The sequence below is a fragment of the Neophocaena asiaeorientalis genome, unplaced genomic scaffold (assembly GCF_003031525.2).
Source record: "Neophocaena asiaeorientalis asiaeorientalis breed wild unplaced genomic scaffold, Neophocaena_asiaeorientalis_V1.1 scaffold1132, whole genome shotgun sequence".
NCBI classification, from domain to species: domain Eukaryota; kingdom Metazoa; phylum Chordata; class Mammalia; order Artiodactyla; family Phocoenidae; genus Neophocaena; species Neophocaena asiaeorientalis.
The window spans coordinates 401,029-414,399 of NW_020174472.1; the positions used below are offsets into that span (position 1 = coordinate 401,029).

Consider the following 13,371-nt stretch of genomic DNA (forward strand, 5'->3'; position numbering starts at 1 on the left):
ACTAACCTCCTCACTTGAAGTTCATTTCCCTGCAATATATGTCTATAGGCTATTATCTGGCTTTCTAAACCAGAAAAACAGCTTTCAAGCACGACAGGGGAAAAAATTAATAAACTGAAGAAAATAACCTGAGTCAAAAATCCCAATAGGTAGAGTAAAAGTGGGAAGATGATGGACAAAGAGAGAAGAGGTAACATTAGTGGGCTAATTTCTTCATCTTTCATATTGGTATCAAAAGACAATGTTTTGAATCTCAAGTGGATGAATTTTAAAATACAAATTTAAAAATAGATGAAGTCATAAAGTTAACAGTTGTAGAACTAACACCTTTCCAATTGAAGGGGGAAAAAAGACATAAACAACAAAACAAAAAGAAACAACAACAATAAAAAATAAACACCAAAGAGAAAAATAGTTAAAAGCAGAGAGAACATAGCTATAATACTTGTTAATTTGGTAAGTCACATTTTAAAGAAAGGAAAATACTTAAACAAGTTTGAAAAACTAAACACCAATCTGTCTAAAGAACTCAGAAATGTTGAAAGTCAGGGATGATTACAACAATACAGTGCTTGAGCAGAACTAGGTAAACAGCAATGGAACATAACAGAGTTCAGAAACAGACTGTCGTATTTATAGGAAATCACTAAAGGTAAAGGTGGTATGTCATACCAGTGGGGAAGAAAAGATCCACTTAAAAAATAGTGTTAGAGGGACTTCCCTCGTGGTCCAGTGTTAAAGAATCCGCCTTACAATGCAGGGGATGCGGGTTCAATCCCTGGTCAGGGAACTAAGATCCCACACGCCACAGGGCAATGAAGCCCACGTGCCACAACTACTGAGCTCACGCATCTCAACTAGAGAGCCTGTGTGCCACAAACTACAGAGCCCACGTGCTCTGGAGGCTGCGCGCCACAACTAGAGAGAGAAAACCCACACACCACAACTAGAGAGAAGCCCGCATGCCACAACAAAAGATCCTGCATGCCTCAACGAAGATCCCACGTGCTAGAAGAGCCTGCGTGCTGCAAATTGCAGAGCCCACGTGCCCTGGAGCCTGCGCGCCACAACTAGAGAGAGAAACCCCACACACCACAACTAGAGAGAAGCCCGCATGCCACAACAAAAGATCCTGCATGCCTCAACGAAGATCCCACGTGCTAGAAGAGCCTGCGTGCTGCAAATTGCAGAGCCCACGTGCCCTGGAGCCTGCGCGCCACAACTAGAGAGAGAAGGCCTGCATGTCACAACTAGAGAGAAGCCCGCAAGCCACAAGGAAATATCCTGCATGCCTCAACAAAGATCCTGCATGCTGCAACTAAGACCTGATGCAGCCAAAAAATAAACAAAATAAATAAATAAATGATAAATAAAATCTTTAAAAAACATAGTGTTAGAACAAGAAGTTTCAATTTGGGAAGGACTTTGAGAGGTATTTTCCAGCAAATATTAGAGGGAAGAAACACCTTTAGGATAGTTTTCCCAGCTCTAGTTATCCTGCATTTACCTGTGGGCAGCCTTCTTGTTATCTCTCCTTTCATCATCCAGGGCTCTTTATCCTGCTCCAATAAGGAGATCACATCTGGTTTAGAAATGCAAAGACCTGCATATAAGAGGAAATAAGAAAATTAGCTATGCTGTGAATATTCCAGAGCTATGACACAGTCTAAATGGTATTGAGAGAAGAGAAACATTGTAGGAAAATGCTGATAAAGTCATGAAAGGATACTGAAGTGGAAAGACTCCTAGGGGGAGAGGGAGGGAGGAATATACTCTTACCCAACGAAGCCAGGTTCCTATAGTTCTCTAACATCACCTTCTTATACAAAGTTCTTTGAGCAAGATTCAGGCATTCCCACTCATCTTGGGAGAAGTCTATGGCTATATCCGTGAAAGACACTGAATCCTGAAACGACACAAATATAATCTTGCTCAATCAGTGTTCATGCCCTGACTTAGCTGGCCTTAGGGTAAAGAGTTACGCTGTTCACATTTGGGAAAAAGAAATTGTGAGTAACTGCCCTGGGAGAATCTAAATGATCAAGGTCATGTAGTTATTTACTGAAACACTTTTCTGCCTATATTTATATATATTAAAAGAAAAAATATGAGCGATAACTCTCTATTCTTGAAGCATTTTATGGTGTGAGAAGACATTCTCAAATAAAAAAGAAAACACAGTATCATCAAGCACTAAATTATTTTATCTGTTAGGAGTTAGCTCACTTTCTACATGGAAAAACTAAAGAGCTCTGGGACTGCAATAGAAAGGTTCAAGGAATGATGCTGACCTGATGAGTATGACTTCAATCTCCACAACATACTCTAAGAAATCTTAGTGTTCTCGAGATATTAAGAGGTATGCCTAAAAAGAATGAAAGAAAAAAATGCCCAGCACTATTATTTTGAAAAACAAATAGATTAGGAGAAAACTCATTTGGCAAGTTATTTTTTGATAATCTGCTGAGAAGTATCAAGAGATGATATGAGGTAGGCACATGACAGGTAACCTGTGTTTTGTTACATGGGCTGAATTTCTAACCAACCATGAAGTGAGGCCAGTTCTATGGTTAATGGCAGATTTTTCATTTCTTCCTTTTTTTTGTGTGTGTGATTTCACTTATACCAACATCTAAGAATGAGTTTTAAATAAAACCAGAGAAAAAGGTTAGATTATTATTCCAAAGAATTCAGACTCTGTCACTTACTAGCTGGGTGATCTTTGCCAAGTCAATTAACTTCTGTGTGCTTCAAGATTTCCCTCCTAAAAAAGTGGTAATAATTTTAGTACCTACCTCATGGTAGCACTGTGAGAATTAAATGAAGTAACAGGCACACTACCTGGCTAAGTACTCAAGAATTTTTACCTATGATAATTATGAAGGAGAGATGGGAAAGAAAGAAGAGCAGGAGGCCAGGAAGAGGTGATACATTTGGTTTATTTAGTATTTCAATAAACGTTTTACCTATATTTTATTTTACTAATTTCAGTAAGCTATAGTTGTTAAGAACATGGTCTCTGAAGCCAGATAACCTATGTTCAAATCCTGTCCGGCTCAGCAAACCTAAGCTATTAGTTTTGGTTTCAACTGTTGAAGATACTTTAAATACTTCTTAAGAACAGTCTATTGCATTTACATATAAATATTCACCATTTTTGTTGCACTTCCTTCATTCCTAATGTTCCAAATTCCCTTCTGATATAATTTCTACTGGAAAAACTTCCTTTTGTAATTCTTTTAAAAATCTGTCTATGAATTTTCTTAGTGTTCATTCACAAGAGAAACTATTTCACCTTCTTGAAGGCTATTTTTACTGGACACAGAATTCTGGGTTGACAGTTCTTTTCTTCGAGCACTTTAAAAAAGTTGTTCTACTTTTCTGACTTCTGACTTCCATGGTTTCTGATGAGAAATCCACAGTTATCCAAATCACTGTTGTCCTGTATGTTAAGCACTGTTTTTCTCTGGCTGCTTTTGAAGTTTTTTTCCCTTGTCTTCAGTTTCAGCAGTCTGATTATGACATTTCTGGGTAGGGATTTCTCTGGGTTCATCACATTGGAGTTTGATGAGCTTTATAGACCCACATGTTTATGTCTTTCACTGAAGTTGGTAATTTTTCAGCCATTATGTCTTCCAATACTTTTTCTACACTTCATTTTCTCCTCTTTTTGGGGGGATTCAATGATAGAAATATTAAACATTTTGGTATTGTCTTATAGGACCCTGAGGCTTTGTTCAATCTTTTTTCTCGCTGTTATTCAGATTAGATAGTGCCTGTTTATCCTCAAGTTCACTAACTCTCTCCTCTGTCATCTCCATTGTGCCACTAGTCCATCCAGTGAGCTTATTTTGGTTACTACATTTTTCATTTCTTGTTCATATTTTCTATTTCTTTGCTGAGACTATCTTTCCACTAGTTTCAAGAATGTTCAACCTTACTTGTTGGAGCACTTTTATAACAGCTGCTTTAAAGTCTTTATCAGATAATTCCAACACTGGTGTCACATCAACGTTAGTATCCAGTGGTGGCCTTTTCCCCTATGAATTGAAATTTTCCTAGTTTTTCATTAGTTGAATAATTTTGGATTATATTTCTGACATTCTGGATATTATGAGACTCTACGTCTTGTTTAAATTCTCTATGGAGAATGTTGGCTGATACTTTCTTCAGGCTGCAAGTTCTAACCAGCCTTCTGTGGGTGGTGGTTTCAACAGCAGTTCCATTTTCAACCCTGTGCAGTGATATTCACCTTTGTCCTACTTATGCACCAGTAAGTGGCCAGCCTGGTCTAAGGCCAGCCTGAGACCTTAGTTCATTCTCATAGACTATGGTATGCTCTTCAGGGTCAGACACATACACGAGCAGCTCAGAGTGAGCTGCTTAGATCAACAACTTGATGTGGGTGACTTCCTCCCTCTCTGGGATCTCTCCAGTACTTTGTTTCCCAGGGGGCTCCTCTTTTTCGTTCTCTGGCCAGATAACTGGGCCTTATTTATTCCATTCCATTGTGCACTTAGCACTTTATAAGGGAGATTTCTGCTCCCCTCCCCCTCATTCTGAGCATTAGATCCCTTTCCCACTTCTTGGGTCTAAACTAGAAAGTTTCTCCTGCAGTTCTTTCTATCCACGCCAATGCCTACTTCTGAGTTCTGTGCTTGTTGAATCCATGTTAAGAGATACTGGAAGGAAAAAAAAAGGTAATCACACTGCAGGTCTGGTGGGACTTCACATTTTGGGCTTCTTTCCCAATCTGCCTATGTACTTTTTAGAGACTTCAAATTGCTTCTTCATGCATTCTGGAGCATGCATGCTTCATGCATGCATGCATCCCAGCTTTCAGTGGGAAAGACAGGTGGAGCGTGCTTAGTCCATTACCCAGAACCAGGACTCTCCCAAATTCAGTGCAAAATGTTGTTATTTTTAAAACTAATATTCCAAGGCTTCCCTGGTGGCGCAGTGGTTGAGAGTCTGCCTGCTTATGCATGGGATGCGGGTTTGTGTCCCGGTCCAGGAAGATCCCACATGCCACAGAGCAGTTAGGCCCGTGAGCCATGGCCGCTGAGCCTGCACGTCCGGAGCCTGTGCTCCGCAACAGTGAGAGGCCTGCGTACCGCAAAAAAAAAAAAAACACACACACAAACTAATATTCCATTGGAAATATAAACATTCCAGATATTCAGTGCTTCTTGTGCATTAAACATCATATTGTAGTTCTTCAGTAGCACATATAGCTAGTGCTTATTATGTGCCAAGTACTTTTCTAAACACTTAAAATATATTGACTCATTAATACTCACAACAGTCCTATAAATTTGGTACTATTATTATTCCCATTTTACAGTTGAGGGAACTGAAATTAAGGTGATATGTCTAGTATATGGTGGAGCTAGAATTTGTACCCAGGCAGTTTGGTTCCAGAGTCCTTGTTACTAACCTTTATACCATACTCTGGCACTCTTAAAATATATTCTTCTGACCAATAACCATAATGCTTTTGTTTAAAATGTATATATGCTCTAAGAAACAAGTTTCATTGGTAGTACATGTTGTGGCATTAAATCTGTTTTTTTTTTTAAAGAAGGTATTTTGCTTTAAGTTGCTTATTGTGTCTTTGATGTAAAATAAAACAATTTTAATATTCTAAGTTGTTTTCATTTGATTAGATTTAAAAATTTATGTACCAATTTTTATAGTTTTATAATAATTAATTTGCTGGTGACACTTGTTCAGCAGTTTAATCAGAACATGAATTATAGTTCTTAAGGTTCTATTATTGGTCAATAAGATATTAATATTAAAAACATTCTGTGGCTTCCCTGGTGGTGCAGTGGTTGAGAGTCCGCCTGCTGATGCAGGGGACATGGGTTCGTGCCCCAGTCCGGGAAGATCCCACGTGCCGCAGAGCGGCTGGACCCGTGAGCCATGCCCACTGAGCCTGCGCGTCCGGAGCCTGTGCTCCGCAAACACACACACACACACACACACACACACAAAAAAGCATTCTGGAGTAGAGTAAGTGTGAGAAACTCTAATCTGCAAGAAATGAAAAATTAGGAATTTAGTCCAAAGAAATCAGAGATGAGGGCAAAAATTCAAACACAAGGATGATAACTGCAACACTCTCTATTAAACAGTAAAATATTGGCAACAATTTACCTATGGAACAACAAAGGGCTGATTAAATAGATTATGGTATTCATCCTAGAAAGAAAAAAGGATGTAGTACATTCCCTAGCATCTTAAGACACTATGGCTCCAGTCAAGTAGGGAGGGGAAATCTTGGTTTACTCTGGCGAAAATGTCACCCATCTCACCTGCGCCTGCAGATCTCCTCCACTTCCTTCAATATGCAACTCAGAAATCCCTTCCTCTGTGACTCAAGCCCTCCCAACGCCTCCTCCTTCCAACAGCGAGTAACATTGTGCAGGATTTCTCACGAAGGTGGCAAAAAAGAGCTAAAATATGCAGATTTCCTTCTGCCAGATTGTGGCCTATCACAGAGCTTCATCAGTACAGATGAAGGGGCACCTTTTTGTAATTCACCCAAAGGCACTCATCGGGCTATTAATGGCCCTTCCCCTCCACTCCACAGGAAGTCCACTCTCCACCTGCAGCACTGATCACACTGTAAAAATAAATGTTTGCTACCTTTTCATTTCTCAAAACAGATAGTAAGCTCTCTGAGAGCAAGGATGGGGATTTAGGGACTAGGCAGATCGTGGCTCTCAAATCTCCTCTAAGGACTGTATTTCTGTATTGTCAGATACTTACAAAAAAAAAGAGTACAAGGGAAGGGCTCACAGTGGGTCATTTCTTGAGTGAAGAATAAACATTGAATAGGAAAAAGAGGAAGCTCTGTAAGAGTGTATTGGGCTGTTTGAAGCTACCTATAGCCCCATTACTCGTCAGAAAGAGAGGAAATAGGAGCCAGGCCCCAAAGTGGGACAATTTTCAGAAGGAAACAAACATTACCAAGTCCTGAAAAGCAAGGGAATACTAACCAGGGACATGGCTTTAAGAAGTTCAATTCCCATCACCTTCTCCTTTTCCTGGCTCCTCATGTGGAGAAGGGCTTCATCCTGAGAGGGCACAGCTGGGAGGAAGAGAAAGGAATGGTGAGAGACTAGTGAGAGACTCTAGGAACGGTGAGTAGCTCGAATAATCACAACCTAGAAACTTTTCCCTTCAGATCCCTCTGTTCTCACTCCCCTATTCCTACTCCACCCTCCTCTCACAGTCCAGGCACTCCCTGGGAAACCAATAATTTACAGCTGGGGTTCTGCTCTGCTCTGGATTTTCAGGCCGAGGACAATCTCTCTCTTGCTCAAAGCCACCCATTCATTAACAACAGAGATGTATTAGGAGTGCTGCATATATTCATACTCTGATGTGACCTTCACGACCTTCAGTGAAAATAGGGAATACTGTCACTGTTTCACACGTGAAAGCTCTGGGAAGTGAAGTCTTTTGCACAAGTCACACAGCTTGTAAACAATGGAGCCCAGTCATCAACCTGTCTGCGTGACTCTACCAGCCAAGTTATATTCTCAAGCAGACACCAGAATATAACAGAAAAACACCTCATGTGCAACTAACTACTCAGGACTTATAAAGAGCCTATCAGACTTGAAAAAAGCCGTCTTCCCCAGAAAGAGGTATTACCTTTGTTACAACAGAGTCCATGTGGCTTACGGATAGCTGGACCAAAAAACTGTCAGGAGACCCAGGCTCTCCTTTTCTAGCAAACTATAGCTCTGAAGTCCCTTGCCACCTCACCCCACCCCCAGCCCTCCAGCCAAGTTTCTTCTATCAGGAAGAGGATAAAAATATCTGATTAATTCTGGTTTCTTTCCACTAAACTCCACTGCTTTTTCAAAGCATTATTATAATGATGAATATAAGAATGAACACTTACGGAGCACTAGTTACTATGTGACAGGGACTACACAAAGTGCTTTAATGTGACAGGGACTACACAAAGTGCTTTACAGGTATGAGCTCACTTAATCCTTATAACAGTCCTATGAGGTATAGAATATCATCTTCATTTTACATAACAGAAACTGGGTCAGAAAGTTTAAGAAAAAAAAACTTGCGCAGTGGAGGTCTTGGGATCTGAACTCTTAGGGTTAGCTTCTTAAACTGTCAAAAGTGGTTAAGAATACCCACTTCAAGGGGATTACATGAGGGCCAGTACAGAGGGGGACTCTGGAGTCAGCCTGTCCTGGATGTGAATCCTGACTCCTCCACTTACTAGTGATTATTTGTCCTCTCTATGCGTCAGTGTCCTCATCTATAAAAAGGAGATAAGATAGTTTCCACCTCATAATGTTGTGAGGTTCGGTGTTAACATACCCAAAAGGTCTTAGAACTGTGTCTGGGCCACAGTAAGCACTCAGTAAATATTACCTATTGTTACTGCATGCAGTAAAACAAGCAAAGAACAATAGGGCTATAAGCAGTGCTTCTTTCCCTTCTCTCTCTCTCTTTACTCACTCTGGCTGGGGGCAGGGGTAGCGGGAGACAGAGATGGGGGAGTATTTTTGTTCATCTACTAAAAGGTGACTAAGCCATGGAAAGGCTGGGATCCCTCAGCACTTCCAGACGAAGCTGTGAATCTCGCCTTCCTCCCAAGTCGCATCCCACAGTGATAATGTAGGACAGGACTCTAACAGGTTAAAAAATAAAAATATTAAATACTGAGGTCCTCCTTGAACAGCAGCACAGCACTCAGAGGTAATGTTCTAATGGGGAATGCTCTCTCCCCTGGGTCCTTGGAGATACGCAGACAGACCTGGAAGGGGAGTGTCTGGTTAGGAGACTCTGGGCAAGTCAAGAACCCTCCTTGAATTCAGCTCCACACTCTGGCCCGAGATGGCCGTCCAAATCTTTGGACTTCTGGGTCCACCAGACTCTGAAGCCAGGGACATCCTCCTCCAGCACTTGGGCCCAGGAACAGCACCCCCAAACCTTAATTTTCACTCTTGCAGCCGTACCAAGGCCCTCTGCCACTCTTACCTCCATACTTAGTCCCGTGGACGTGAGTAGTGTCCCGACTTCCACACCATCCAGGTGGGGCAGGCAAGAAATGCTTCAGCCCTGTAAGGCCAACTGGCTCGAGGCAGGGGAACACAATCAGATTCACAGGTTGCATCAGACCGAAACTTTCCAGACCACCCAGTTCCAGAAACTGCCCTGGGGACTTTGAACCCAGTCCAGCCTTCCCGCCTTTCGAGGGGCGGGACTAACGGTCCCCCAGGATACCCGAAAAGACCACCAAATAAGGAATACCCCTTTCCCTTCTTCCCCTATAAAATCTTGCCCAACCCTCGCCCGGGTGCGACTTCTCTGGCTCCTTTCTCTCGGACCAGTGAACCTCGCCCGGGAGCGCTCCCTAATAAAGCTCACTTGAAGCTTTCCCGTTTCGCGGTGCCGTTTGTTAAGATCCGACCTTACATTTGGTGCCGAAACCCGGGAGGGGTACCAAGCCCCGCGGGTTACCGCGCGGGCCACTCCTCCCCTCCCCCAGGAGACAACCGGGGAACCTCTACTCATCCACCCGATCCGGCAGAAAACGGGGTAAGTCCCCCTCCCTTGTTCCCTCCGACCCTCAGAGTCCCTGCCCACCGGACTCCCTGTCCTTAATCGCGGCCTCGTCAGGGACTCCTCCGTTCTCTCTCTGGGCCTCGGGCAACTGCGGAGACGTCCCAATCGCCTGACCGCCCTCCGACCTGCCGTGAATTGGAGACTGAGACCAGGGACGCCTCTCTCCCTCTCCATTCACTCAGGGACAGACTGGGGGTCATGGGAACCTCACAATCGAAACCAGATTCTAAGACGCTCCTGGCGTGTCTCCTAGCCAATTTTACAGCCCTCGGTTTCTCCCAAGATATCCGTCGCCGACGGCTTATTTTCTATTCCACTGTGGCCTGGCCACAATATCCTCTAGACAATCAATCCTGAAGGGACTTTCGATTTTAACATCCTCCGTGATCTAGATAATTACTGCCGCAGGACGGACAAATGGTCCGAGGTCCCCTATGTTCAGGCCTTCTTGTATTTGCGCTCCCGCCCTTACCTCTGCGTCGATTGTTCCACTTCCCAGATCCTTCTTGCCAAACAGACATCTCCTGCATTCAAGCCTTTAATTTCCTTTGACGATGACCCCGCTCCACTAGCCGACCCACCTGAATCTCGCCTCTCCCCCCTCCAGAGCTCCTCTCCAACCTCCACCCTACCCTGAGGCGGTCCCTCCTCCTCCCGAACCTGCTCCGGCCCCTCCAACCCTTCCCCCGCCTCCCTCGACGGTTTCTCCTCCCACGCCCCTTGCTTCGCCAATTAGTGCACATACACGCTCTCACGACTCCCAAGATCCAAATCTCCTCTGCCCTCTGAGGGAGGTAGCAGGAGCGGAAGGATTAGTTAGAGTTCATGTTCCCTTTTCTCTCCAAGATCTCTCTCAAATAGAAAAGCGATTAGGCTCCTTTTCTGCCGACTCCTCCCGCTACATCAAAGAATTTCGCTCTCTCTCTCAAGCTTACGATCTAACCTGGCACGATATCTTTGTGATCCTATCTTCTACTCTGACCCCTGACGAGAGGGAAAGAATTCAAACTGCTGCCCGAAACCATGCAGATCAGGTTCACCTTCCCGACAACTCCATGCCTGTCGGAGCGACTGCCGTCCCTGGCACCGATCCAGGCTGGACTTATCAGGATGGCCAAGATGGCCGTCGTAAGCGCGACCTCATGATCCAATGCCTCCTGGCTGGCATGCAGGCTGCCGCTCATTAGGTAGTCAATTTTGAAAAACTAAAAGAAATAACCCAAGAACCTAACGAAAATCCAGCTATCTTTCTCAATCGCCTTACAGAGGCCTTAACTCTCTTACACCCGGCTGGATCCCGACACCCCGGCAGGGGCAGCGGTCTTAGCCACCCATTTTATCACCCAATCAGCCCAGGACATCCGAAAGAAATTAAAACGGGCAGAAGACGGCCCTCAAACCCCTATTCGAGATCTGGTAAAGATGGCCTTTAAAGTCCATAATGGCCGTGAGGATTTGGCAGAATCCAGCCGACAGGCTCGGATGCACCAAAAGGTGGCCCTCCAAACCCAAGCTCTTGTAGCCGCCCTAAGGCCGGCCATCTCCCATGGATCACAGCATCCACGGGGTCCGCAAAAGGCAACCCCGCCGGGGGCCTGCTTCAAATGCGGAAAAGAAGGCCACTGGGCTCGCCAATGTCCCAATCCCCGACCACCTTCTAAGCCCTGTCCCAGCTGAGGGCTAACGGGCCACTGGAAGAGTGACTGCCCTACGACTGGCCCTCCCTCAGCGTCTCCACGCGGGGGGCAGGCCGACCCAACGGCATTACCACTCGAACTGCTGGGATTGGCTGACGACTGACGGCGCCCGGACTCGAAGCCTCCCATCACCCTCGCCGAGCCCAGGGTAACGCTACAGGTAGCGGGTAAGTCCATCTCATTTCTGGTGGACACGGAGGCCACCTATTCGGTCCTGCCTACTTATTCCGGGCCGGTTTCTCCTTCCCAGATCTTGGTCATGGGTATTGATGGCAAACCATCCTTCCCACTCCAGACCGGTCCACTCCCATGTCATATCGAAGGATTCCCTTTTACTCATTCCTTCTTAGTCATACCATCCTGCCCAGTTCCCTTGCTAGGCCGAGATGTCCTTTTCACGCAGGCGCATGGAGGAAGTCTCTCGGGTGGCCACAACCCAAATGCTCCTCGGTCCTTACACTTTGCTTCCTACAGACCCCCCACTGGTCTCCCCTAAGCCTCGGACCTCTGGTCGCCCGACTCCCCTTTCGACAACCCCCTTTCAGCATGAAGTAGCCAGAGATCAGAACGCCGCCCCATTACACCAAAGATGTCGGGATGTGGCCCAAGGCAGGGGAACACAATCAGATTCACAGGTTGCATCAGACCGAAATTCTCCGGACCACCCAGTTCCAGAAACTGCCCTGGGGACTTTGAACCCAGTCCAGCCTTCCCGCCTTTCGAGGGGCGGGACTAACGGTCCCCCAGGATACCCGAAAAGACCACCAAATAAGGAATACCCCTTTCCCTTCTTCCCCTATAAAATCTTGCCCAACCCTCGCCCGGATGCGACTTCTCTGGCCCCTTTCTCTAGGACCAGTGAACCTCGCCCGGGAGCGCTCCCTAATAAAGCTCACTTGAAGCTTTCCTCTGTTTCGCGGTGCCCTTTGTTAAGATCAGACCTTACAAGCCCCACCGGCCCAAACAAGCGCCTTCCCAGGACTCCAGGGCTTTGGGGCTTTGGGCCACACTGGGTTCTTGGTGGTGGAGTCAGGGTGTGTGGGGGGCTGGGGTGTGGGGTGTGTGTCGGGGGGTGGCCTCCTCCGGAGGCGTTTCCAATTCTCAGCCACGTAAAATCCTTCATTCGTCCCAATACACGCCGTCGCTCACATGCTGCTGGGACGTGCAAGATGCACAAAAGACGCGCAGAAACACGGGCCCCAGTCACACACTTGCCTCCTCTGCGCCCTACCAGTCACATCTCACACCCGCACACACAACCCCCCATTCACACACGTACCTGCCTCCTCCCGGTCACTCACACACACACACCACGCGCTGACGGTCACAGTCGCCAAATCACGCGCGCACGCTCACGACCTCGCCGCGCCAGCATGCAGACCGGGACGCTGACCTCTCGGCGCCTCCCCGTGCCCGGCTCAGCCGCTGCCGCCGCCCCACTCAGACTTTCTCCTCAGAACCGGCCAGACTCGCTCACGTCCGGGTTTCAAGTCCTCGTCGGAAGTGGGCGCGTCCTCTCAGAGCAAGGGCCCTTGGGAAACGTAGTGCAGACAGGGGTGGCGGCGGCTTTCTGAAATCTGAGGACTACGCTGCTAGGCAGGGTTCCTCTCCGCGGCCTGGTGATCACTGCCCTCTGTCCCCTATTGGTGCCTCCTGGTCAGGAACAGAGCTACCTAGAAGCCTTTTAGCTTCTGGGTCCCACGGCCTCCACGAAAGAAGCCGAGCCCCGGGGACTTCTGGGAGCCGTCGCCGGGCTCGGAGTGCGCAGGAGCAGCTGTCAGGCACTGAGAGCCGAGACCCGAGTAGCCGCTCACCCGCGCCTCGGCCGAAGGTGGGCGGGGTCGCAAGAACGTGGAGCGCGCAGGCGCCTTGAGCAAGGGGAAAAGCCAGGGAAGTGGGCGGAGCTTAGGAGAGGCGGGTCTAGGGGCGGAGCCTTCGGGATAGAAGAGCGGAGATTTGGATTTTGCCTGGTGCTTTGTGCACTTGCGGGTGTGTGTAAGTGTGTGTGTGCGCGCGCGCGCCCTCTGGGGTCTAGAGGAGGCAGATAATTTATTTCCAAAGGTCT

At 46.4% G+C, this 13,371-nt stretch overlaps 1 protein-coding gene across 3 annotated transcripts in view; it reads right to left on the reverse strand.

Moving 5' to 3' along the window:
• Nucleotides 1–13,065, reverse strand: part of ZNF470 (zinc finger protein 470) — a 70,653-nt gene extending 57,588 nt beyond the window's left edge. The window contains exons 1-5 of one of the 3 annotated variants that reach the window (XM_024757205.1): nucleotides 12,700–13,065; nucleotides 9,022–9,114; nucleotides 7,005–7,096; nucleotides 1,780–1,906; nucleotides 1,508–1,603 (exon numbers count right to left, since the gene is read on the reverse strand). In XM_024757205.1, the coding sequence (XP_024612973.1) occupies nucleotides 1,508–1,603; nucleotides 1,780–1,906; nucleotides 7,005–7,064 (283 nt within the window). In that variant the 5' untranslated portion in view covers nucleotides 7,065–7,096; nucleotides 9,022–9,114; nucleotides 12,700–13,065. Of the gene's footprint in view, nucleotides 1–1,507; nucleotides 1,604–1,779; nucleotides 1,907–2,291; nucleotides 2,367–7,004; nucleotides 7,097–9,021; nucleotides 9,115–12,585 lie in introns of those variants that run through there. The other 2 variants (XM_024757206.1, XM_024757207.1) reach the window with 2 other exon arrangements.
• Nucleotides 13,066–13,371: the final 306 nt, after the last annotated feature.